A 25,682-nucleotide genomic window follows, 5' to 3' on the forward strand; every position below is an offset into this window, starting at 1 on the left:
CTTCCTAGGCCTCTTCTTCCTAGGCCTCTTCTTCCTAGGATTCCTCTTCTCCTTAGGCCTCTTCTTCCTAGGCTTCTTCTTTCTAGGCCTCTTCTCCTTCGGCCTCCTCTTCTCCTTAGGTCTTTTCTTCCTAGGCTTCTTCTTTCTAGGCCTTCTCTTCTCTTTAGGCCTTTTCTTCTTCTTAGGCCTTTTCTTCCTAGGCCTCTTCTTCCTAGGCCTCCTCTTCTCCTTAGGCTTCCTTCTCTCTTTAGGCTTCCTCTTCTCCCTAGGCTTCTTCTTCTTTTTAGGCCTTCTCTTTCTAGGCCTTCTCTTCTCTTTAGACCTCCTCTTCTCCCTAGGCCTCTTCTTCTCCCTAGGCCTCCTCTTCTTCCTAGGCCTCTTCTTTCTAGGCTTCCTTTTCTTCCTAGGCCTCCTCTTCCTAGGCTTTCTCTTCTTCCTAGGCCTTCTCTTCTTCCTAGGCCTTCTCTTCTCTTTAGGCCGCTTCTTCTTCCTAGGTCTCTTCTTCCTAGGCCTTTTCTTCCTATTCCTTTTCTTCTTAGGCCTGCTCTTCTCCCTAGGCCTCTTCTTCCTAGACCTCCTCTTCCTAGGCCTCCTCTTCTCCCTAGGCTTCCTCTTCTTCCTAGGCCTCCTCTTCTTAATTTTAGATAAGGTAGCCTATAGGAATAGGTAGGTAGGTAGGTAGGTAGGTAGGTAGGAAGTTAGGAAGGTAGGTTTTATAGGGTAGTAGAGAGGTAGAAGTAGTAGTATAAAGATAAAGCCAAAGAAAGCCGGGGGTGAAGTGTGGCGGCTGGCCACTTTGGGCCTCCGTATCAAAGTGGGAAGTGGGGACCTCATGGCGGATTCGAGAAGCTTCAGCGAAGCAGTACAATCTGACTACATAGCTACCTGATATTTCACCGTACCGTGTACACCAACAAGTCAACGACCACCTGCTGCATCACCATCACAACAACATTGAAACTAACAAAGACGATGCCGGTCGACTACAGCAAGTGGGACGCTCTCGAGCTCAGCGACGACAGCGACATCGAAGTCCACCCCAACGTCGACAAGCGATCGTTCATTCGAGCCAAACAGAACCAGATCCACCAACAGCGAATCGACCGAAAGTTTCGAATAACGACGTTGAAATACGAGCGTGTGGTGAATGATGGCCTGTTATTGCGCATCGACGCGCTGCTCAAAGCCCTCAACAGCCACACCGCCGAGGTCCAGGACAAGAAGGATGCTGAAGGCATCGACGAGGTCGTATTCGACTGCTTGATGGAGCTCACTAGCGACACAAGTCTCGGCCCGGATCAGCCCTCAAATCCACCTCCGGGCGTGCATTCGAAAGAGCAGCAGCCAACCTACAGCAAGATGATGGGCGCTCTGGTGGATCAAGTCAAGTCGGAGATTGACAAGACAGGTGCAGTGGGACCTGCGAGATATACGGCGTTTATCAAAGAAGTCGAGAGTCACAACAAGAAGGTTCAAGGACTGCAGAAGGATCTGAACGTCGAGCTCGCAAAGCTGGAGAAGGAAGAAGGTAGCAAAATCACGAGTGAATCAATACACACCGGATTCGACACTTCCCACGTCGCCAAGGCACAACCCGCTGAGCCACAAGCAACAGTCACGAAGACATCCAAGCAACCACAACTCCTGAATCCAGGGAGAGTACAACAGATTGGAGGTCCATCCTCGGGCTACGAAGCAGGCGTAGAAGACGATGCTCTGAATCCTGCGCCAGGTGAGGATGAGGACGACATTGAGGAGGCAGCACCCATTGCGAAGAAATTCGGCTCGATCGCGTACGGTGATTACAAAACCAGCTTGAACTTTATTGGCTCAAACCCCGGCATCATGTCAGACAAGCACACCGATGGCCTCTTGGTAGAAGCATTCACAGCACAGCAAAACGCAAAATCGAAAAAGGAGGAAGACTATGCTCGGCAATGTGTGCACCAAGCACTCCTTCTGCAGTACTGTCGTCAGCTAGGCAAAGATGGCGTGGGTCTTTTCTTCCAGCGCGTACAAACGCCCAATCACCAAGCGCGGAAGCTCTTTCTAGATGATGTCAACTCCACTTATGCACGTATTCGCTCGCGAACCGCTGAGTTGGCGAAACAGCAGGCAGAGGAAGACAATGGCGACAAGGAGCAGATTCAGCTGCATGCTGTGGACCCGAACACCACGATCAACATTGTCACGCCACCTCCCCTTGACCAATGCCAGAGTGAAGATGAGAAGACGGCGCGAAGTATCTTTGACACCTTTCCACCTGGTCTACAGAGAGCGCTGGAGACGGGTAGTCTGGACAAGGTCAATGAAGTGCTTGGGAAGATGAGTGTTCAGGAAGCTGAAGAGGTTGTGGAGCAGCTGGGTAACGGTGGCATGTTGAGCTTAGAAGAGGGCGTGTACGACGCCACTACTGATGAAGGGAAGAAAGCCATCGAAGAACTTGAGAAAAAGCATAGAACTTCCGCGCAAGAGGAGAAGCAGGAAAGGGTCGTGGAGGTCGATGACATGGATTGAGTGATTTCACAGTCCTCGCTTTCTACAGCTGTGACTCCTTTAATGAGCCATGTAGGTGTTAAGCATGGAAAAATGCTGCCAGGCGTAGCTATCACTGCATCGACATAAATATTGCTAGCTAGTACGTGTGATGGTCATTATCACACCACAAACACCACCCAAAAGTTTACTCCGCAGCCAGCTCATTCAACCTTTCACTTTTGTGCGAGATAGACTCTTTTGAGAGGCTGAATTACAAGACCATCTGGAGGTATCGATAGAGAGATATATATATATAAATATATATTGATCTCATTCCATTGATGATTGTTCCTCCTCTTTTTGATTTTTCAAGCCACGAACGAGGCAAAGAAATGAAAAACGACAAAAAGATCCTGCAGGCCCTAAGTATACAGGAATTTTTCTTTTTCTTCTTATTCGTGAACTCGTAGTACTTTGAGCAGTGAAGAATGCCATAAATGAATGAGGTTGAATTTCTTATATAAAGATTATCTGATGAAATTTTGTTTGGAGACATCTCCAAATCGTTCGTAAAAGAGGAATAACTCCCGCATAGCTTCATTTCGCTTCGTTTCGTTTCGTTTCGTAGAAAACCACTGGACACAAAAAAAGGAAAAGAGAAAAGAAAAAAGAAAAGAAGGAAAAGAAAAACAAGAAGGAAAAGAAAAGGATGCAAAAGGCTGGACCCCGCTCGCTCTCTTCCCTTCCCAAAACACCGCCACGTTTTGCTTTCAACTCTCTCTCAGTCCTTGGAAAACAAAAAAGAGAAACCAATCCCGTGTCCCCATCCCCATCTTCCTCTCCGCCCTCCCCTCCAACAAAACTCATCAATTAATCTCAATCAACCCCGGTCCAAAAAGGGTGTTGTTCGCCACAGCTCCCACATCCACAAAATCCTTTCCCTTGGTAACAGCAGCAATCGTCAATCCATTCATCAAATTATCCGCTCCGGGGAAATTTGCCGAGAATTGGATCGTGATGCTGCTGTGATCATCATTATTGATCTTCTTCGCGTCTTCGATGGGGACGGAAATGGGAGCGTTGAGTTGGTTGATATACGTGAGGAAAAGATTGTCCTGCTGCTGGTGGGGTGCGGTTGTAGAATTATCGTGGGAAGAAACGAAATCAGAGAATTCCATCTTCTGCAAAAAAGTCTTCAAGCGAAACATGACTTTCTGATTCATCGGGGTCGTAGGTGGATTCACAACCGTCAAGAGATCAAAGATAGTCAAACCGCCTCGCTGCAAAATATCCAGAGAAGATGAACACGAGCCCGGAACGACGAAATTCTGGACAATGGCCGAAAAGGCAAAGTCGCGGGCGGATGCGGTGAGAAAAGGGAGGGCAGAAGGGTTTTTGCCCAAAATGTCGCGATAGAAGCCATTTTGTTCGCCTTCTTGGCCGATGACGGAGCCCACGCCGCGGATGAGGGCGTTGTCGTTGGCGTTGGCGAAGAGGGTTTGGATGTCGGGGAGAGTGCCGAGGACGACGTCGGTGAAAGTGGAGGCGAGGGAGATGGATTGATTGAAGTTGGAGACGGGGAAATTGTATTGGCAGGGCTGGATCATTTGGCCCGTGAATTTCTGGAACGCGCCATTGGCGTTCAGCTCGTGGAGCTCTTCTTGGGCGATGACGATCTTGAGGATGCTGAGAATTTTGGCCTTGTCCTGACCGAGAAGATCGCCCTCGCGGAAACCGGAAGCACCAGTGGTGACGTTGTTGAACAACTCCGTGAAGAAAGCCACTTCGAACAGCTCGTTAAACGCGATGAATCCAAGGGAAGTGAGTGAATCTGGCTGAGGTGTGGCTGGGGCTGGAGCGTTGGGAGCAGCCTTGGGAAGTGTGCCACGGGCGTCTTGCTGGATCTGGTTGAGCTGGTCTGAAGGGTTTGCGATGTTGGGGAAGCCGTTGGCGAGCGGGAACTTGAAGACGCTATCGCTGCCGCCCCATTGAGCCGCAGGCGGTGCGTTGCTGTCGCTGCTGCTCTGATCTCGCTGGTGAGGCATGGAGCTGCCAACAGTGGCAAGGCCCAGGAGCGCTGCGGTTGAAAGGGTGTTGGAATACATTTGGGTGATGCTCTTAATCAATGATTGACAAGATACAAAGGAAATACAAAGGAGACAAGGAAAAGGGATTCACGAGTGTCTTGGTGCTACTTGATAGTATGCTTGATGTGCTTGGTGAGAAGCTTACAGGACTGGACATCGTGTGGTGTTTATATGGTCAGGCAGTTCTCCAGTGAGCACGTGTGAGATGTGGCCGCAGTGTGCTGACCACCTGTTCTTCAGCTCAGTATGTTGGTCTCCCTAACTCCAGTTGCTTGTGCTTGGTACCAACATAGTGCTCAGTGGTGAACGTGTTCTGGGCTGAGTTTCACGCGTCTGACATGCAGTGACACCATGACACCAACGAACGCAGTTCCTACCAGTCCACGTACCGTTATAGATGCTGCACATGATCTACGACTTGCTTTGCACCCTCTCGCTGTGGCTCAAGATAGGTTCTTGATGTTGTGTCTTGCTCATATTAGCTGTCTGTGTACGTGGTGTGGGCTCAGCTCAAGATAGGTTCTTGATGTCGTGTCTTGCTCATATTAGCTGTCTGTGTACGTGGTGTGGGCTCAGACTCCTATCTTAGGTAGACGGGATTGGTTTGGTCAGCAAAGACCGCTCTTGAGTTTTCAGTCAGCGAGTGAGCAATACCTCCACTGACCAACTAAACACATTGTGGTATATGCTGACTGTGTGCTAATCCGCGGTAGTAGGCATTCTGGGCCCTGACTAGCATACCACGACAGCCAGTGTCGTCTGGTCGCGTCTGTAGCAGAATGCCTGAACCTGTGGTAAGGGCTGTAACAACGCGCCAATCTCACTATGTCGGTCTCAGCAAGAGGTTCGAGACTCTCAACAAGTACTTCGTGCAAGGTGTCGAAAGCGAGCTTGTAGTGACTAGGTGGCCTGTGAGATATCGTGTCTGCAGCTCTGCCAAGATTGTCTCCATTTCTGATATAGCCCCGCTTTGTAACATTTTCCAGCACACAGAGTGCGAGTCCCTCGTGACCTGCGAGCGACAATCTCGTCCTCAGCAATGACTTGTCTGTTCTTATTGTTGGGTCTAATCAGACCGAATCCACCAACGCCTCGCTAAAGTCAACCTCTCGGAATCTCCCTCGATATGTCCCGTGGCTCATATCCTCACTTCCGTGTATAGTCCTTGAGAATTCCCACCATATGCTGGTTTGTCGTTTTGCCGCCTCTCCTGTTGGGTCTCTTTCGGTCTTTCTTCTTCATGTGATCTCTCCTCAGCTCCTTCACCTGACTGGTTGGCGTGATGCTAGCCTTTTCCAACTCATTGCGAACCTCCCCCTCTGTCGTCGGCAACTTCGTCTTTAACCAGAAGTCTCGAAATTCGAGGGCAATTTCGACGTGACAGGCTGGGGAGTCGGGCCAGATCATCTTAGCTGTATTGTCCTTCTTGTTCCGGGTTGCGAGGAGGAAGTGTTCACGTTCGAGCTGATCGATGGCCTTTTGGCAATCTGGCCAGCCATCTTTGAGATCTTTCACGGGAATTCCTTGAGCCGTCTGCTGGCGAGCAAGGTAGTTCTTCAGCTCCTCGGCATTTGTGACCGGGTGCTTGGGACGATAGCGAAAGGATTCTTTGCCGTTGGCGCTGCTTTTCTTAGGGATGTATTCTACACGGTCGCTGTCCTGGAGGGCACGTTTGATGAGCGGAATCCTACGTTGTGCGTCAATCGGCAAGGAAAGGTAATTAATGAGGTCGTCGAATGCGATCGCCTCGAGCTTGTTCTGCTTCAGCTTGTCGATCGCGTAGTGCACTTGAGTCAAGAGCTCCTGGCCCGACGCTTGAGGTACGCCTGGCGCTGCAGCCGCGCTGAAAGCCTCTTCGTGAGTGCGCTTTGGGGTGTCTGCCGAGGCAGCAGGCGCGGCGGGTTTGGGAGTCGATGTGCGCGTAGGGACGGTCGAGGATCCAGCGGGACGGGCGGAAGCGATGTTTCGACTCGCAGTATCGGCCAGCTCTTGCTTGTAGGAGGCAAACTTGGAGGAGAGAGACATGGTGGAGTGAGGATTCGATAGCGTGGGAGATGTGTTCCTGGCGGGAGTGTGTCGATGGGATATCCGGAGCAGTCAGCGAAGAGGTCCGGGCCTGTGCAAAAGGGGAGTGGAGAGATCGTGCTGGTGCGCGAGAGTGTGAATAATATGAAGTGAAGGAGGAGGAGGAGTGAAGAGAAGAAGAGAAGGTGAGTGGGTGCTCCAAGAAAGAGTGCCCAGGCTGGTGTGAATCAATCGCATGTCACATGTTACAGCGCATGACTCGCGTGACAACGCCAGCAAGGGTTGTTCCGCTTGCGGCACGGCTCTCTCTCGAAGCAGATGCAGCTTCACAACAACGGAACGCCAATAACTTCAGTGTCTGCGTCAACACGCGTCGTCTCTCTCTCTTCCTTTCAACACACCCACACACCACCACCCTCTCGCTCTCATCTGTCCCGGAGTCATTACATCGCCACACGCCATGGTTTGAGCTTCATATTTCACCCATCTCGACCAAGACGATGCGCACCCGGGCGCAGGCACACGACCCGGCCACGCTGGACGTGTCCTACGTCGCGACCACTTTCGGCGTCGCAGAGCACGATGTCCAGCAACTTCTGGACGCACCCACCGCCGAACTGGTCGAAGACTTTCTGCTTTCGCTGACCGACAAGGGCCAAGAGTTTGATGCGCTCCGGGCGGAGAAGCTGAAGGTTGACGTAGAACTGGACAACACTGTTCGCACTTCAGATGCCAAGGTAAAGGCTCAAAAATCAGCTGTCGCGAAAGCCCACAAGGAAGTGGAGGATCTGCGGACGAAGCTTGACCAGAGCGAGGCTGCCCGCGAAGCTCTTGCGGCCGAGCTTACACAGTTGAAGTCATCGTCGTCGGGCTCAAGTGCTGAGGCTCAGGCGCTGAGGCAGAGAATCGATACTATCGAGGCATCTAACCGCGATGCTCTGGCTCTAGTCGAGAGCAAGTCTACCGAGAAGGATCGCGTGGCGGCGGATCTTTCTGAACAGCACGCAAAGCTGTTGGGTTTACGGCGCGAAATCAACCAGCTGGAGGAAAAAAATTCTGCTCTGGAGAACGCAGCAGCATCGCAGAAGTTCAAGGAGCAGTCACTTCAGCAAGAGATTGACCTTCTCAAGAAGAGCAATGAGTGGCATGCCAACGAGCTTCAGACACGCAGCCAGGAGCACGCCAAGTTCCGGAAAGAGCGTAATGCTCGGATCTCCACCTTGGAGCGTGACCTCGAGGACAGTAGTGCCACCGTTGACGCCCTCAAACGAACCGAAGCGACCTTGCGACAGCGACTGGACGAGTTGCAGGGCAAAGCGGACGAAGCCTTTGCACGAATTGCGAGCTTGCAAGAGGAGTATGCACGCAAAGAGCAAGACTTCAGAGCAGAGTTGAGTGGCAGCAAGCGATTGGCAGAGCTCCAGGCACAAAATGCCGCTACTCACAAGAAGCGATTGCATGAAGTGCAAGTACAGGTGGACCAGATCAAAGAAGATGCTGCCGAAGAAATTGGCAGGTTACAGGCTGAGATTGAAACCGAGAGAGGAGACAAGGAGATTGCCGAGTCAAAGGTTGCTGAGCTAGAGCTCACTGTGGAGCGTCTTGAGCAGCAGCCGCGCATGTCAAGGCCCGGTACTCCACTGCGGAATGGGGAGCCACAAACGCCTGGCCGCACTGGTTCACCATCAGCCATGCCCGGCTCCATGCGCAAGGTGGTCAACGGCCTGAGCTTCACCCAGCTATATAGCAGGTACACGGAAGCACAAGAAGATCTCGAAAGCGAGCGAAGACGAACGAACAAGCTCTCCACGGCACTCGACGAGCTTGTTAACGAACTGGAAACACGGAAGCCTGAGCTCGAGGATCTCAAGGAGGAGCAGGAGCGTCTGGAGAACGAAGTTCTCGATTTCTCTCGGCTCCTGGACGAAGCGAACGCCGGTAAGGATGGGGCCATCAGAGAGCTCGAGCGATGGCAAGGAGAGGCCAATAGCGCAGCTCGCGAAAGTCAAATTCTCCGGCAGCAATTACGTGACCTTTCAGCACAGGTCAAGATATTGTTGGTTGAGATCCAAAGCCGCGATCAGGGCTTGGGAGAGCTTTCAGCTGACGAGCGGCTGGAATTGGAGCGTGCCGCTCGTGGCGAGCTTGATGATGGCACCTTGGACGAACTCAGTAGCACTGGGCGCCTCATTTCAGAGCGTCTAGTCATCTTCCGTCAAGTCGCTGACTTGCAGACACAAAATGAGAAGCTGCTGAGGTTGACTCGGGAGCTGGGTGACCAGATGGAGGGCAATGAAGCAAAGGAGAAGGCACGCCAATCGGAGGCGGATGCGCAGGAAGTTGAAGTCCTACGGCAGCAGATCGAACGTTATAAGGATGAGCTTACTTCTACGACATCGCAGATCGACAGCTACATGAAGGAGCGCGACATGTTCCGGAGAATGCTGCAACACCGTGGCCAATTGGCTCCAGATGCCGATATGCAGTCCCTCTTCGGTCAGAGTGTAGGTCCTGGCACGCCCTCACGCAATAGCCAGGGTCCGCCAGCAACGCCTCGCAGTAAGGATGAGGACGACCTTCGCAAGCTTCTCAAAGAGCATCAAACATACTTCGACCAATTCCGCAACGAATCTACGACCGACCGCCGAATGCTGAAGGAGCAGGCCGATGCTTTGACCCGCGAGAAAAGCACACTGCAAGCAGACCTCGCTCGTGCGCAGTCTCAGCTGACATTAGCATCCGAGCGTTACGAGATGCTTCAATCGAACTTCAGCGCTTTGCGCAACGAGAACGGCGAGCTGCAGAAACGATCGCAGCAGCTGGGCGAGCAGGCAGCACGACAAGACTTACGTACTCAGCAGGTTGCAGAAGAGTTGGTCGAGGCGCGTTCCATGACGGAATCACTTCGTAATGAGAATGCCAATGCAAAGGCTGAGAAGGAACTTTTCAAGCGTATTGAAACCCGCCTTCATGAGGAGAACAAGACGTTGCTGGATGATCGTTCCCGTCTAAACAAACTTGTAACAGATCTGCAGAATCTTCAGAATGAGCGCGAACTACAGGAGTCGGACAATCGCCGACGGTTGCAGTCTCGCGTCGAGGCGCTAGAGACTGAGCTCAACGATACCAAGAAGAAACTCGATTCTGAAGTGGAGGACAGCAGGAAAGCGGCATTACGTCGCGAGTATGAGGAAGGCCAGAGTCGGACACGAATCGACGATCTGGTCAAAAGCTTGGGCCACGTCCGCGAAGAGCTCGTAGCTGCGAAGACAAACCGAGACCAGTTGCAAAGCCGCGTTGATGAGCTGAAGATCGAGCTTCGCGCTGCAGAAGAAAAGGTGACCGCCTTGCAACCGCGTCCAACGCCACGCGCAGAGCCATCCTCAAGTGGAACACCTCGGAATGCCGATGAAGAGGATTTGCCTGCTGAACAACGCCTTGCTGTGCAGGTCTCGGAGCTTCGTCGCGATCTCGAACTGCAAAAGGGTGAATTGGAGAGTGCCAGAACGCAGGTCGAGCAATACCAGGCCATCGCCCAGGCCTCTGAAGAGGAGCTGAGCAATCTTAGCACGACCGCGGACCAGTACAAGGAGGACACCGATAATCTCATCGCCGAGAAGGACGCCAAGATCGCACAGCTGGAGCAACGTATCGAGGACATTGGTTCAGAGCTAGGCACTACCAACAGCGAACTGTCCGAGCTTCGAGGAAAGGCTGATGACAGTGGCCGTCAGCTCGCGGAACAGAAGGCCAACTACGAAGCTGAACTGAGCCGGCTCAAAGATGAAGTCGAGCGTCTTGAGACGAACGCGATTACCATTCAGGACGATGTCAAGACACAGGCAGAGATTGCGCAAGAGGCACAGACCAGTTACGAAGTTGAGCTTCAAAAGCATGCAGAGGCCGCGAAGTCATTAGCCAGTGTACGCAATGAGTACAACGAGCTCAAGACCAAGGTCGCTGGTGCCAGAGCGGAAGCGGAAGCCGCAAAGTCTAGCTTGGAACGTAGCGAGGAGAGCTGGGCCGAGCAGCGCGAGCATTTTGAGCGCGAATTGGAAGAGGCGAAGCGGAAGCGCCAGGACGTCGATGAGCAGAATAAACTCCTTCACCAGCAGCTGGAGTCTTTCTCCAAGGAGCTCACAGCCCTGCGGCAAGGCCGTTCCGCAGCTGCAGCAACACCAGCAGCGGATGGCGAAGGTAGCGACGTCGCTGCATCCGGTGGCAGTAATCTGCAGGAAGTCATCAACTTTTTGCGTCGAGAGAAGGAGATTGTGGACACACAGTACGAGCTGTCGTCACAGGAAGCGAAACGTTTGCAACAACAGCTCGAATATGCCAACACGCAGCTGGAGGAAACACGTCAAAAGCTGTCTGACGAGCGACGTCAGTCTGTCGAGAAGGCAAGTGCCGAGAGTAGCACTTCCAAGCTCATGCAGACAATCAACGAGCTCAACGTATACCGCGAGTCAGCCACCACGTTACGCAATGAGGCTCGGCAAGCTCGTGAGAGTCTGGAGGAGAAGAGTCTGGAGATCGAACGTCTGCTAGCGGAGACGCAACCACTCAAGGGCCGTCTCCGCGAGCTTGAGGGCGAGCTGGAAGTCAAGCAAGACGAGATTAAGCTGTTGCAAGACGACCGAGACCATTGGCGCGATCGCACCCAGAATATCATCAGCAAGTACGATCGTGTCGACCCTGCCGAGCTCGAAGAGATGAAGAAGAAGCTCGAAGAACTTCAGGCTGAGAAGGAGCGACTCGAGGCTGAACAAGTGCCCATGCAAGAGCAAATCGATGGCTTCGAGGCTCGTCTGCAGAGCGAGAAGGAGGCGGCGACAACACCACTAAACGATCGGTTGAATAAGTTTAGAGAACAAGCCAAGAGCCAAGACGCGAACCGAAGGACGAAAATCAACGAGCTCAACCTGGAGAAGAACGCTCTCATAGCTGAGAAAGATGGCATGGCAAATGAGCTTCAGCAAGTGCAGTCTCAGCTGGCGTCCGTCAGCGCCGAACTCGAGCAAGCCAAGACGGAAATCAGTCAAACACAGGCTGCGCTCGAGGAAGCCCGCATCAATGCCGCCAAATCAATATCTGATGACGCGGAGGAAGGCCAGGTCGAGGAAGACGGCACTGCATCTGGCACAGATAACAAGAATGCTGCTTTATATAACAAGATTGCTGAAGCAGAATCGCAAGCAAGTGAGCATGCCAGCCGTGCCGATGGTCTCAACGCACAGGTTCAAACTCTGCAGGCGCGCGTGCAAGAGCTTGAGAGTCAAGTCGGCGAAGTCCAGCAACAATTGGAGACTGCGCAGGCCAACTCAGGTGACGGCTCGACCATGCCAACGTCAGACAACAGCGAGGCTCTGGAGAGACTGCAGCAAGACCTAGCTATCGCCCAGCAAGAAGTTGAAGCTCTTCGGGCGAATGCCGCGGACCCGCCCACGGAGACTTTGGTCAACGCCGAGCCAATGGCTGGCGAGAAATCTGTGGCCGACCAGGTGGCTGAGGAGGTCGCGAGGCAGCGTGCGGAGCTTGAACAGCAATATGAGCTCTCCAAGTCCCAGGTTGATGAGCAGGCACAATTGAGGGTCGATGCAGTCAAGGCAGAGTTTCAGCAAAAGATCCAAGAAGAGAAGGTGAAAATCCGCGGCGACATCGAGCAAGAATTACGCGCTGAGCATGAAGCTGTGATTCGCAAGCTCACTGAGGAGCATGCTGCCACCATCGAGAAGCTACAGGCAGGGCACCAGGCAGAACTTGAGCGCTTCAACGCGGACGGCGCAGCAGCTGTCGAGAAGGCCGAGGCTTTGTCACCAGTGAAGCCGAAGACAGAAGGCCCACCTGTCGCTGCTGCGGGCGCACTCGACGTGAAGGCATTGAACCTCACGTACGAGCAGGCGACAGAACTGATTCGGTCGGACAAGCAGATCAAGGAGCTACTGACCAAGAGCGTGAAGACTCACGTGGAAAAGCAGACTGCCAAATTGAGGGAAATCATTGCTGCCAAGGACGCAGAGATCACGAAGCTGCAAGAAGAGTTGAGCAAGCTACCCGCTGCGACCAACCCTGCGGAGTCTTCTCAACCGCCATCCACCGAGGCAGACACGCTTGCACGTCAACAACTGGAGCAACAGCTTGCGACCGCCAAGAGCGAATTGGACGCTGCGAACATTGCCAAAGATGTTGCCGTGAAGCACGCTGTCGAAACGGCCGAGAAGAAGTTCAAGTTGCAGCTCAACATGCGTGATGTCGCAGTGGCAAAGGTCACAGCTGTGCAGAAGGCCGCTCAAGAGACGCCCGAAAAGCCGGTCAAGGAGGTGTGGGACATAGCGTCGAAAGCTCGCCCGCCGCCCGTTGCGAAGCCAGCGTTGCCATCAGCCACGCAGCCGGCTCCAACATCGACTTTTGGGCAGCCATCGAAGCCTCCTGTTGTTGCAGCCACTCCTACGAATCCGCAGGCTGCGTCGTCCACGCCTTCGGTTGCGCCAGCATCGCGGCCCGGCTCAGAGTCCGGTTCTTCTGCAAATGCAAAGCCAGCGAATGGCACTGGCCCAGCAGCACTGAAGAGTATCTCGAGCATACCAAGTGCAGCAGGCGCCACCAAGCTTCCTGGTCCTGGAGCTCGCGCAGGCACTGGTCCTCCAAGCCGCCAAGGTAGTGTCGGCAGCACGCCAGCGCCAAACGCGCTTCAGCAGAGAGGCGGCTTATCAAGTGGCCTACCGAGAGGAGGTGGCTCACTTCCTCGAGGAGGTGCTCGTGGCGGTTCCATTCGTGGCAACGCACGCGGAGGAAATGCTGCTAATGCAGGCCAGAAGCGCGCGCACGACGGAACGGAGCCTGCTGGAACGGACCCTAAGCGCACTCGGGGCGGAGCTGCTGGCGGAGCCTAGAATGCTTCTCCGCGAGGGTTTCGCATTACAGGCGCTGCGAATGCAAGTCCGAATCGCAGCGTGAATGGTCTCACCCAGAGCGATAGACCTTTACAGCCACCGAAATCCAAGGCCGATCTCAGGGATTTTCAGAAATCGCCGTCACTCAAAGAACATGGTGAGCGATTGGACGAGGCACCATGGAATGATTCCCGGGGCACGTCGTGAAGACAAGAGACGGGATCGCAACCGGGCCTGGATTTGACTCGGTGGGAAAGGAAAAAATAACATGCATGGCTGAGGTGAGCACCAGCCGCATCACACACTACTGGATGCATTTTCTAGAAAACCGAAAACGAGGCAGCAAATTCGTTTTCGTGGTCTGTCGTAAGGTACATGTAGCTAGCGATGTATATAATTATGCAAACATCTCTGTGCTGCATCGTGGAGTCCTGTGTGCCCTCTTCTCTTCTTCTTATCTTTCTCCGCCTGATAGTGCACCGCCGTCAGCGAACGATGAACATGAACGTATATGATGAGTCTAAGATGTTCGAATTTCCCCACGTTTTGCTTTGTCCACACCACTTCCATCAGTCTGTCAAAGTGAACAGCTCCGTCCCCAGTTCGCGCTCGAACCAATCCTTCAAGTCCTCCTCTTTCTGCTCTTGCTTCACCTCTGTGGGTTGGACCGTGCTAGTATTTCCCGTGGCCTCAGCGAGAGACTCGTTGCCCTGCAATGGGATTTGCTCATTCGCACGCAGCTCGCTCTCCCGCTCCAGTCCAGTCGGTGTGCGAGACTGCATCTTTTGTTGTTTAGGTGTCGAGAAGAATTGACTTGCATCATCTGGTGCAGAATCCGCAAACGTTCGCTTCGGTGGTGCTTCATACGTGTATGATGTGGTGTTCTGGAGAGCACCGGAGACCAGGGCCAGATCGCTGTCAAAGTTGTCTTCATTCTCTTCCAGGACGGACGTGTTCTTGTTCTCGTCGCTGTGGTCGGCGAGCAAGTTCAGCGGCGACAGTCCTCCTTCGCCGCCAAGATATTCGTCGGTGATGTCTTCGAAATCCCAGTCATTGCTCATGGTGGTATCCTGATGACCGGCGGTGGACGAAAGGTTCACGAGACCGCCGTTGTGATCTTGAGTGGCGTCCATGTCGCCATAAACATGGTTGGGCATGTCAAGCATATCATCCTCGACCTCGTGGAGCCCAATCTTCGGCTGCGTTGTAGCTTGCGTGTCAAACAGTGAAGTGTCAGAAGGAAAGTCATCTGATCCGAGTGTGTCTAGCCCAAAATCATCATCGAAATCGTGCTGTGTGTTCGACTTTTTCTGCGTAGGGGCACTGTGTTGCTTGCCTGCTCCGCTCAGAAGTGGTATGCTCTTTGTAGAGGTCTTGATACTGTTGTGAAGTCGATCGAGATTGTGGGCTTCCTTATTACCTACTTGCTTGCGGGGAGGAGGCGGCTCCAAATGAGCCTGCTTAGCCTTCGCAAGATTAAGCTGGGTCTGTCGTGGATCAGATGAAGGCTCTATCTTCTTCGGCTCTTTGATCTTCTGTGGCTTGGGCTTCTTGTCTAGACCCTCACGACAGCAGGCGCCATGCTTACACGCAGTCTTATCTTTGCAGGCGTGGTTGCACGTCCACTTGCCATTTGGCATCAGCACCGACTCAGGCTTCTCGACAGACGATTGCTTGCGCTTCGACGCCGTCTTCACTTGCGGCTTCCTCTCGTTTCCTTCATCATCAAAGTCTTCGATGTTGGCAAATCCACCCGAGGTCTCGTCGAGCTTACTATCGCCAACCTCATTGTCGATTCTCGCTTCAGTACCGGCCGCTGCTCGACGCTTGCATGTGTTGGGTGCGTTCACCAGACTCGGCAATGGCTGGCTGTCTCCATTGAGCTTGGGTGTTGGGAACATGAAGGCTGGAACTTCAGGTTTCAGCGCAGCGAACTTTTGCGTCCCAGCAATCTCGTCACACATCAAATACCCTCGAATCGTCTGGCCGTGAGCTGTAAGACTCGCAGAGAAATATATCTCCTGGCCGTTGCCAAGCTTTTTTGCACTGATCCGGGCGAAATGCGCCTTGCGACCGTCTGATGTGTCTGCTAGTAGACACACGTATACAGGCTTGCGCAGGAACATTTGCGGAACCTTCTCGTTCAGAAATCCGATGTCTGCCTTGACCTTGATGGTGACGCTTTCGCCCTTTTTGACGACAGGCTCTCCCATGCTTTTCATCGAGATGCGAAGCTGTGGAAACGCCATGGCTTTCTGCTGAGTTACAGTGCCGAATGGAGGTTGACGCGATAAGGTTCTCTCAATCCGGCCAGGCTCAGTATTGGCAAGATCTTCGATTGATTTAAGTCCAGCAGCGACTAATTTGCGGACATAGACCAAGCCTATGCCCTCGATTTGTTTCATGTGCAAGGGTGAGTCATCCCATACCTGCGCTCCGAAGCTGCGAGCTAACGTGAGTGCGTTACGGACCGAGATTGAATCTTCCAAGTAGAGTTGGCAGTCGATTATGCATCTGATGAGGCGGTGGACGTGCTGGAAGATCATGCTTTTGTTGTTGGCGTACTCGTATCGGTGCCTTATGTCTTCCGTTGACGGTTCAATGGCACCAAGAACAGACTGCAATATCAACGATACCTTGTGTGCAGTAGAATCAATATTGACAGGAATCGGAAATTTCATCGAAGGGTTCTTGTTAAGCTGCTTGTAAGACTGCTTTTCTCCAGCGCGGAAACGAATGTCCTTGAACTCAGCAGCCTGAGAAACGCAGGACAGAAGCTCCGAGATCTTGGCCTTGGGCGGCAGTGATAGGAACACTTTCATCGTGTTGAATTGAATATAATATCGTGTCATGGAATCCCCCAATTCAGTGCAGCTGAGATGTGTATCGCCTCGAACAAGATCGCTCTCCACCAATCTTGAAATACCCTGCTTGCAAATGTTTTCCAGTCGCTCGTCCAACGTACGGCCATGTGATTCTCCATCCAGTTGATAGTGTTCCGGATTGTCTTTCAGGCGCACGTACAAGAATGTGCTCATGAGCCACTTCTTCGCAGTGGAAGCACTCGTGACGGTGCCAAGACCTATCTCTGCGTTAAGGTGGTCAATCAGATGCTGGTGTAAGCTGTGTTCTACGTCAGTACACAGCACATACATGTATGATACATGTAACGTCCAATTATACGTACCAGCTCTCCAGCACCTCTGTTCCTGCAACCATTTTCTCGTAGAATGGCACACGTGCCAAACGAGTCATGATCACAGCAACAGCACTGTCGTCAAATTGTGGTCGTCCCGCACGGCCCAGCATCTGCATGGTTTCCAGATCTGAATACTCTTTGGCTCCAGCGTTGGAATTTTGGTAGCCCACGGTCCCTTTGATGATGACCATATGGCATGGCAGATTAACTCCTACCGCAAGCGTGGACGTGCAGCATATCACGCTGATTTCGCCAGTCAGATAGCCCTTCTCTACGGCGTTGCGGTCCTCAAGACTTAAACCCGCATGGTGAAACGCAACTCCAGAAGCAGCGGTTTCTGGTGAATGTCAGCTCCATGACACACACGACAACGTCGGGAAACTTGTACCGCGAAGTTCTTTGTCGCCTACTACAACTCGGCTGCGTGGAGCCGACCAGTATCTATCCCGAGACCCCTTCGAGGCCCACCAATTTGCCAACAGCTGAGCTGTGCCAAGACACGACTTTCGCGTCATGCAGAAGACCATGATGGGCTTGCGCTGCGACCACTTGATAATCACGTCAGTCAATTTGCTGTCCAGTAACTTTTCAAAGCCAAAGTCGTTTGAGTCCGATTGGTATCCGCAAACATGTTTCTGTAAGCGCACGGGGCGGAATTCTTCTCCAAATTTCTCACGGGGCGAAGGGATATCAGGATGCATGCTATCCTTGCCAAGCCACGTTGCAATGTCTTGTGAGTTGGGCACTGTGGCACTGAGTGCAACGAAACGAACGTCTGATCCTACAGACTTCATTCGAGAGACTACGGCCTCGAGTGTCGGTCCGCGGTCTTCCTTTAAGATGTGCACCTCATCGATCAAGAAGAGCTTGACCATTTGTATAAGCTTTTGATGGTCCTTCCACTTTCGCGTCGTGCTGTCCCACTTCTCTGGTGTGGTAATGATAATGCTGGCATGCTGTACATTCCGTAGCTGAGCACCATCTGTATCGCCCGTGAGTTCGGCACACTGCAGATCGAGCGTAGTAAACTTGGTCTGCCAGTCGCGTAGACGTTCAGAGCACAGTGACTTTGTTGGAGCCATATATACAATCTTGAAGCTGCCACTGCTAAAGCCATGGATGAGCCGACATACCGCGAGCTCGAGGATCGCAGTCTTTCCGCTGCCCGTGGGCGACGAGAGGACAAAGTTGTCGTTCGTCTTGAAGATTACTGGAAAGCACTTCGACTGCACGGCGTTGAAAAGCGGGAAGGTGAAGATGGAACGGAAACGGTCTGGCAGCTCTCGTGTGGCGACAAGTTGGATGCCCTGCACAATCGGTGTAGCAGTCGATACAGCTCTACGCACTTTATCAGGACCCGTGCCTGGCTGTAGCTGTGGCTGTGGTTGTGTGTTGCGGCGGGTGGGCTGCCAGGAGCGTGAATAGTCGCCCTCGGAAGTCTGATCGACAGACACCGCATACTGAGATTCATGTGGAGCGGAAGGCGTGATTCGACTGTGAGAAGGCGCAGGCGTGCGAATCTGGGGCTGGAGTGGCGGCTGTATTTCGAGTCTGCTATTGTGGTAAGGGGCTATGTGACGCCGGCCAGCATTGAAAGCAGGACTCGAGGGATGAGGAGGAGAGCGAACGGACGTTGTGCCTTCTACGCCGTACTGCGTGGGGCTGAAGGCGAACTGTGATAAGCTTGGACGAGGCCAGGTCGGTGCTTCTGGCGTGTCAAGGCTGTCATCCTGGAAGTCTGTATGAGCGCCGTACTGCGGTCTGGCTGGTGGCAGTGAGAGTCTGGCGTTTCCCTGGGCCGCCTGCCAGTGTCGGGAGTCCCGATCTGGCTGACGAAGAAGCTGTTCATCTGCATCAATTCGTCAGTGCAACACTCATGCGAAGCTACTCATACTGACACGACGGGACTTTACCAAACGCGTCCAGCTGCATAGGTTCTTCAGCATACCCCAGCATGTTGTTGTAGTCATGATATTGCTCCTGCGCCCGCTGTCGCTGATCGTCCGCGTCGTAGGCTGAGTAGACGGCGCTGGTGGCATACCGTGGCTGGCTAGATGCATCGAGAACGCGCGCACCTCGTTGCAGCCGGTCAAGCTGGTCGATGATTCCCTGATCCATCACTTCGGTGGTGGTGATGAGCGTGAGTGGTGACTGGCAGCGATCAAAAGCTACCTACCTATGTGAGCGGGAAGAAGAAAATGTGGGAGACGGTGGTGCGAAGGACAAAAATTGAACAGAGAAAGGCACGGTAGTTCCTTCCCAGGTCACTCAACGGACCTTCCATGTTACGAGAAGACATCTCGCCACTTACATACAATCGTCGCGCGCTTGGCAGTCCTCCAGAGGCATCTGCGCATCATTTCACTGCGAGTCCTGGGGCTCCTCGCGGGTATCCATCCCCAAGCGTGCTTATACCGCTAGCTGCCTGTTACAGCTCCCGTTTTGATGTTTTCCACTCTGAGCTTCTCGACCTGAACAGCCTCATGTCGCCCGAAGGCGTCCCAGGCCTGCTGGTAGAAAGTGCGCCTCGCGATGAGTCTCGTAGTGGCGACTTTGCAGCTGTCGCCGTAGCCTCAAGATCGAAATAGCCAGAGTCCTCGTCTTTTTCGTACTGCGATACGTTGATAGGAGGATTTCGCAGTGTCTTCTCGTTCACCGCCGACTGGTAGATGAATGTGGCCGCGAGAGTGATGAGCGTTCCCAACAAGAATGAGAGGTGGGTGGGAAACTCCAGCAGAAGCGCCGATACCACGATTATAATCACAGAAGAGGCATTGGTAGTGGCGGTCTTCGCCTCACTGCTGTCGCCATACCTGAGCGACAGCGCTACGAGTATGCCGCCGATGCACTGCAACAGCACCACAAGCCATACAGTCCAATTGTAGCCTGCGAAGAAACCTTTGCCAGCAAGATGCTCGCCATCTTTGAACAGAACTCCCAGAAACAGATTTGGCCATAGAGAGTAAAATGAGAGCTGCACGTTTCGGACCCAAATCGAAGGTCTCGGCCCATCCCTCGACTTCAATATCTTTTCCAAGTAGACGCATGCGCCTCCGGAAATCAACGATGCCAGGACTGCAGCCGCGAGGCCTATGGTCGCGTTTGTGCGGGGATTTGCGGCCGCCACATCCTCGTCGATGCCTTCGTACGTGGCGGAGCGCTTAGCGAGCTGTCCTGCAGCTACGTTTCCAGCGTCTCGTAGCTCCCAGATACTGCGTGGTGCATGGAAGGAGACTCCGTCGCGCAGATCTTTCATCGAAAGCGGCCCTCCTTCCTGCGAAGATATCGTGCCCAGCTGAATGATCACAACCCCGACTGCCAGCAGTCCTAGACTCGCCCACTTCTTCTTCGTCAAAGCTCTTCCAAGCAGCACTGCCCCGAATGTGGCCGTTGAGGCAATTTTGAGCTGGTAGATTACGCTGAATGTAGCAGCATCCAGGTTGCTTGCAGCGACGTACTGTAAAGTGTTCTGAAGCGAGTATAACAAAGCTGGAATTGCCAGTTTCCAACTGTCTCCCGTGAATACAACTTTTACAAGCGTGCTCGACAGCTCGCTGATGGTGGATGTGTCGGTCGCCTGTGGACTGGTCGCGATTTCGTAGAGTGCCATGGATAGGAAGAAGGAAAACTTTGCGATCTCGGCGAGGAAGACGGCGGTCGAGGCGAAGTAACGACTGCCATTCACGAGAGGCATCACGCGCGAGTAGCGTAGGAGCAAGACAAGCATTGCATTTTGAACAACCAGCTGCCCATCATCAGTATAGTGGCCTACCGCGCAAGATCACAGCACAAACCGCAGCCAGTGTAATATGCTTGGTTTGAATGCCTCCTAGGGTCGCCTGCCGGCGAGCAGCGTCCACAGCCATATCGTAGGACTGGCGGTCGTTAAGGAATTCTTGAGGGTCGATTCTCCCATCGAAGACGAGGCTGAAAAGCCGTCCACAGGTAAATATGAGTGATATTGAAAGACGCGAGCAAAGGGAGTGTCGTGTGACTTGTACAAAGGAACGGCACCTGACCAAAGAACGCTGAGAGCCGGCGTGCGGAGCAAGAGAGGTGCAAAAGCACCTCACCTCACCTACCTGACCTTTTCACAGTTTGCTTACTGGAGTCGTAGTCGAAGCCACAACCGTAGAATCGTTCTACAGGGTTCATCATTGCAGATCGATTGGCGATGCCGGCGGCCCGGCGATCAGGGATAGATGCCGCTGCCATCATGCGCTGTCAATCAACTATACTTCCACCCAAGCATAATTACCTCTACATGTATTAAGGTACAGAGCACAATTAAGTTGAGCTTGGCCAGCACGTATACGACATCACCAGATTCACCATATACGACGGACGGGATTCTGGGATTACGCAGCTCACCGCTTGCACCACACAGCGACCGATGAATCGCACAACCAGGTATCGATGTCACTCCCCGCAATGCGCGGCAACGACCATGTCCGATATGACCTAGTTTTCTCGCACCCCCCTACTTCCTAGTGCACTTGACCTCCACAGCGGCGTGACTTCGTCGATATGGCTCGGGCCAGTCTTTCGAATGGCAAAGATCAAGAATACCTGGGTAGAGAAGGTTGCTTGGTCTCCAAGACTATATTCCATCAGCATTCAGCAGAGGAGAACGACTGGAACAACGTGGCATGCTCAGGTGTTTGAGGATGCTGTTGGCCGCTCATATTCCCTGCTTACGAGATTAGCGAAATCACTAGCGGTCAGAGGACCTAAACTCCGGCCTGCTTGCTACAGACTCCCGTGCTTCACTGGTGGGATTACAGGTGGGATTACGACAGGACGCGTGGGCCGATGAACTTGTAGCCAAGACTTTGTTTGCTTTGCCTGACCGGGCACCTCACTTTTCAAACCTCCCCAGATCTAGGCGTTCGACCCTACAATCGCCACCAAGATTGTGATAATAGTCTGAATCCGTCAAGAATGTCTGGCATCGCTTTCAGAGGAGGCAACCAGGGCGAGCATCCTCCGATGCAAGGCCACAAGCCAACCACAACCAAGGCACGTCGCTTTTCAACCGCCCAAGGACCAAGTAATGATGGTAAGCAATACATCATGCCCAGTGCTTCGATTCAACGTGAAGGCTACCTATGCAATGTGGCTACGCGAGGAACAAAGTGTCGAGCATGGCGCCAAGATGACCTCCGCGAGGAACCGATAGGCTTCCAAGTGGAAAGAGGGTACTCCATGTTTTAAGATGCAGGCCTGCGCAGATGCAAATGCGGTGTTCAGGCACGAACCGATGCTACGTGCTGACACAATCACAGAGATCAATTCCGCTATTCACTTGCAATTTCGTCAAGCTCATGAAGGTCACAAGGTGCGTGCCAGCCTACTGGATCTCGGAGAGATGATATATGCTGACCGTAGTAGCCCCATGCCGGGCTCGACCCATCACGAGCCTCGACTGGTGTGATCTGGTGCACAGAGCGAGCGTATGAGCATGGTTTTGCAGACGATCCGTCCTCATGGGTATGCTGCCATGACATGATCTTGCCTTTCTGATTGACTGACATGTCTATCATCAGGCCAATCTGGGACAGGGGGCTCCCGAAGTCGATGACGAGATTGAGGGTTGTTTCAAAAGGCCACAGACTATTGATATTAGCATGACTGGACGAGAATATGGTCCGACTGCCGGTATCAAGCCTTTGCGCGAGGCCGTGGCCAAGTTGTACAATGAGCATCACCGCAAAGGAAAGGAGAGCCAGTATACCTGGGAGAATGTCTGCATCGTTCCAGGCGGACGTGCTGGCCTTATTCGCATTGCTGCAATTCTTGGCAATGCCTACCTGGGCTTCTTCATCCCGGATTACACTGCCTACAACGAGATGTTGTCGCTTGTCAGTGCAAAAGGGGGCGCTGTGATGCTCTGTGGTATGCGTGCTAACGAGCTGTGTAGTTCAAAAACTTCACTCCCCTGCCAATCCCACTGAACAAGAACGACAATTATCAAATCCACGCGGAGAAGATCGAGGATGAGATTTCGCGTGGCACGTCGGTCATTCGTGCGTTCATATTACATGTATCGAGAACGATCTATTTTTCTGTACTAATATGTTGAGCAGTCACCTCCAACCCCCGCAATCCTACGGGCAAGATGATTGCCAAGGGTGAACTGGCAGAGATTCAAGACCTCTGCCGCGATCGTGTGCGTTCCATTCCCGGGCAATGAGAACATTCGTGCTATTACTGACTCGTCGTCGATAACAACTTAAGGCGACGTTGATTATGGACGAGTTCTACAGTGGATACAATTACACCTCAGACTGCGATGGCTCTGTGGTCAGCGCAGCTGAGAATGTCGAAGACGTCGACGACGATGGCGTGTTAATCATCGACGGTCTCACCAAGCGTTTCCGTCTCCCAGGATGGCGCGTGGCTTGGATTCTCGGCCCGAAGGAATTCTGCAAAGCGCTTGGATCGTGCGGTTCCTATCTCGACGGCGGCACCAATGTTCCCTTTCAAGAAGCCGCAGTACCAATGCTCGAGCCCGACAACGTCCGCGCCGAGATGAAGGCACTCCAGTTGCACTTTCGTATGAAGCGTGACTACGTGGTGGATCGCCTCCAGAAGATGGGATTCAAGCTGTCATATACCCCCGACAGCACGTTCTATCTCTGGCTGAATCTCGAGCATCTCCCGCACTCCATCAACGATGGTTTGAACTTCTTCCAAGCCTGTCTCAGGGAAAAGGTCATCGTAGTTCCAGGTTCGTAATCGATTCTCCTTTTTTCCAGACTGGAAAGCTGCTGCTGCTTGTCTCTAGGTGGACTGCTAACTGTACACACTTGCAGGAATCTTCTTCGACCTCAACCCGGCGAGGAGACGTGATCTGTTCGACAGCCCATGTCATCACTACGTCCGGATTTCGTATGGACCCGTGCTGTCCACTCTGGTCAAGGGTATGGATGGTATTGAGAGGGTGTTGCAGAAGCATGGCGCCTACTCTGATGATGAGTCGGAATAATCGATTGCACATACATGTAGATGAGATGATGAGATGAAGATTGACATAGACGCCTGAAAGGTAAGATACTTACCTAGGTACCTTAGGTACGCATAGAGACTGGTTTTCAAGAGTGATGATTCACAGGACGCGACGTTTTCATCGGATCGGTCATTCTGTTGGCATAGCAGCGCGGTCGCGAGTCACGGGAACACGTGAATCTGGCGTTCCTTCCTCAAGTGAAGCAAGCGCTGCAGGCAGACGCGCCTCGAGGGGTCAAGCCCGTAGCAATTTCAACTGCCCACCACCAAATCCACTTTCTGGCTTTTTCTTCCACTTCTTCTTCGTCGTCGTCTTCTTCTTCTTCCTTGTCTTCGAACTCGCACTCATCACAACGACAACCACGCTCACACATCCGCAACCAACGACCACACACTGACACATCCGCAACCAACGACCACACACTGACACATCCGCGCCACCTCGATACTCACGCTGTACAGCCCAACATGCCCGACTTCTGGGATCTGCCTCGTTCAGTGCGCGACAAGATCTACCGCATGCACCTTGTGCTTCCCGGCCCCGTAACCGAGGCCAAGCACAAGTCGATGTGCCGGATGGTGAGGACGTATCACACCGATCCGGCAAAGGTCATCCCAGTACTGCTGCAAATATCCGACAGAGCCGCTCATGAAGCGGCGCATATCTACTATGGCGAAAATGTCTTCGAATCCCAAGAGCTCGACGCTCGAGTGTTCACTGAACACTTGCGGCTCAAGTATGTGCACCTTATCCGCAAGGTGACCATCGACTGGGATCCGTACGCATTATCCGCTGGGCGCAAAATCAAGTCGCTCGCCCGTCTGAAAGGTCTGCAGGAACTCAACATCAGGGTGGACGAATACATGATGGTGCACGAAGGGCTCGTCAAGCGAGACACTCGTCAATCATACGAGGAGAAGAGCACATATTCCTCGCAAGAACAGCTGGCCATCTGGCATTTCCCAGGCCTGACTGGGCTGTTGTCTCTGCAGGTTATTCCGGTTGTGAACTTCTTGCCTCGGATCAATTCTGCCAACAAGGCAGTAGGCGGAACGATTCCTGGCGGCGTCCTGCTAACCAGTGTCCTGCCAAAGTTGACTGCCCCAGCGGTGAAGATCCAGAGCAAGGAGACCGCTGTTGACGAGGAGAAGATGAAGGAGAAGGAGGAGGAGAGGGAGAAGAAGACGAAAACGAAAAAGAAGAAGAATACAAAGAAGCTCCAAAGGTGTTGCCGCTATACGCATACGCCAGAGAATCACATCACTGACTAGTGATTAGGAAAGTGAAGCCAACATACTTTGACTTCATGAATTTGGCCCCAGAAGTTCGGAATGTTGTGTATGAGATGCTGCTGTGCGTCGACGGTCCAATACATCCTTCCAAGAAGAAGCCGAGCACAGAAGGAAAAAATATTCATGAGGGCGGGGCTCAAGACAACAATTCGGCTCTCTGTCTCCTCGCTGTCAATAAGCAGATTCGAGACGAGGCCGTGGGTGTCTATTATGCTACCCCTTTCGTGTTCTACTATCCTACTCAATTTCACGCATTTGTTCAAGACTTGGGATCACTCCGCCGAAGCGTTATCAAGGACGTCACCATCCATTACGACAATACGAAGCGTGGTGGTATCAACCTCGTCGACCTCACGTTTCCACTGTTGCGAGACCTCCCTAAGCTGCGACGGCTAAGCATCGTCATGAATGCACACTTGGTTAGCAAGATACTCCCCCGAAACCATTGGGGTTCGGCTTGGAAGATGGAGGGCGCGAATCCTGGTCTCATGCCTGGTATCCATGTGCTTTTCAGTCTTCGCGGGTTGACTGAAATTAAGATTCGTGACCAGAAGCTTGACGAAGAGCACGAGCAAGCCCAGAGAGACAAAGCATACCCAAACTTCTTCGCACAGTCCCGCAGCTACCATGTCGTCAAACTCGCCGCTGCACTGGAACACCTCAACAAAGCACTTCTAGACGCACAGGAGGGTAGAGTCA

General features: G+C 52.9%; 7 protein-coding genes across 7 annotated transcripts; 3 read left to right on the forward strand and 4 right to left on the reverse strand.

Moving 5' to 3' along the window:
* Nucleotides 1-904: 904 nt before the first annotated feature.
* Nucleotides 905-2,753, forward strand: SEPMUDRAFT_150552 (Hsp90 co-chaperone Cdc37). The gene has a single exon (XM_016906254.1). It carries the CDS (start codon nucleotides 973-975, stop codon nucleotides 2,515-2,517), a length of 1,545 nt encoding a protein of 514 aa, XP_016758572.1. The 5' UTR covers nucleotides 905-972; the 3' UTR covers nucleotides 2,518-2,753.
* A 591-nt stretch (nucleotides 2,754-3,344) lies between these two features.
* SEPMUDRAFT_49883 (uncharacterized protein) lies at nucleotides 3,345-4,583 on the reverse strand (the record flags this gene model as incomplete). The annotated part of the gene is made up of 2 exons (XM_016909137.1): nucleotides 3,345-3,596; nucleotides 3,639-4,583. The coding sequence occupies 2 exons, from the start codon at nucleotides 4,581-4,583 to the stop codon at nucleotides 3,345-3,347; spliced, it is 1,197 nt and encodes a 398-aa protein (XP_016758573.1).
* A 68-nt stretch (nucleotides 4,584-4,651) lies between these two features.
* Nucleotides 4,652-6,653, reverse strand: SEPMUDRAFT_150554 (transcription initiation factor IIE, beta subunit). The gene is made up of 2 exons (XM_016906255.1): nucleotides 5,220-6,653; nucleotides 4,652-5,145 (listed from the first exon to the last, which is right to left on the reverse strand). The coding sequence occupies exon 1, from the start codon at nucleotides 6,588-6,590 to the stop codon at nucleotides 5,712-5,714; it is 879 nt and encodes a 292-aa protein (XP_016758574.1). The 5' UTR covers nucleotides 6,591-6,653; the 3' UTR covers nucleotides 4,652-5,145; nucleotides 5,220-5,711.
* A 376-nt stretch (nucleotides 6,654-7,029) lies between these two features.
* SEPMUDRAFT_150555 (TPR_MLP1_2-domain-containing protein) lies at nucleotides 7,030-13,879 on the forward strand. Its single transcript, XM_016906256.1, has one exon. The coding sequence runs from the start codon at nucleotides 7,091-7,093 to the stop codon at nucleotides 13,481-13,483; it is 6,393 nt and encodes a 2,130-aa protein (XP_016758575.1). The 5' UTR covers nucleotides 7,030-7,090; the 3' UTR covers nucleotides 13,484-13,879.
* A 43-nt stretch (nucleotides 13,880-13,922) lies between these two features.
* Nucleotides 13,923-18,701, reverse strand: SEPMUDRAFT_89573 (P-loop containing nucleoside triphosphate hydrolase protein). The gene is made up of 4 exons (XM_016910502.1): nucleotides 18,596-18,701; nucleotides 17,071-18,531; nucleotides 16,671-17,019; nucleotides 13,923-16,606 (listed from the first exon to the last, which is right to left on the reverse strand). Exons 1-4 carry the CDS (start codon nucleotides 18,636-18,638, stop codon nucleotides 14,053-14,055), a joined length of 4,407 nt encoding a protein of 1,468 aa, XP_016758576.1. The 5' UTR covers nucleotides 18,639-18,701; the 3' UTR covers nucleotides 13,923-14,052.
* A 197-nt stretch (nucleotides 18,702-18,898) lies between these two features.
* On the reverse strand, nucleotides 18,899-20,679 carry SEPMUDRAFT_89574 (nucleotide-sugar transporter). Its single transcript, XM_016910503.1, has 2 exons — nucleotides 20,477-20,679; nucleotides 18,899-20,427 (listed from the first exon to the last, which is right to left on the reverse strand). Exons 1-2 carry the CDS (start codon nucleotides 20,546-20,548, stop codon nucleotides 19,111-19,113), a joined length of 1,389 nt encoding a protein of 462 aa, XP_016758577.1. The 5' UTR covers nucleotides 20,549-20,679; the 3' UTR covers nucleotides 18,899-19,110.
* Nucleotides 20,680-21,572: 893 nt separating this feature from the next.
* Nucleotides 21,573-24,076, forward strand: SEPMUDRAFT_150559 (aminotransferase). Its single transcript, XM_016906257.1, has 9 exons — nucleotides 21,573-21,741; nucleotides 21,968-22,020; nucleotides 22,074-22,172; nucleotides 22,229-22,543; nucleotides 22,603-22,708; nucleotides 22,769-22,851; nucleotides 22,920-23,412; nucleotides 23,498-23,730; nucleotides 23,797-24,076. Exons 1-8 carry the CDS (start codon nucleotides 21,624-21,626, stop codon nucleotides 23,668-23,670), a joined length of 1,440 nt encoding a protein of 479 aa, XP_016758578.1. The 5' UTR covers nucleotides 21,573-21,623; the 3' UTR covers nucleotides 23,671-23,730; nucleotides 23,797-24,076.
* The last annotated feature ends 1,606 nt before the right edge of the window (nucleotides 24,077-25,682 follow it).

The sequence above is a fragment of the Sphaerulina musiva genome, assembly GCF_000320565.1.
Source record: "Sphaerulina musiva SO2202 unplaced genomic scaffold SEPMUscaffold_8, whole genome shotgun sequence".
In the NCBI taxonomy this organism is placed as follows: Eukaryota; Fungi; Ascomycota; class Dothideomycetes; order Mycosphaerellales; family Mycosphaerellaceae; genus Sphaerulina; species Sphaerulina musiva.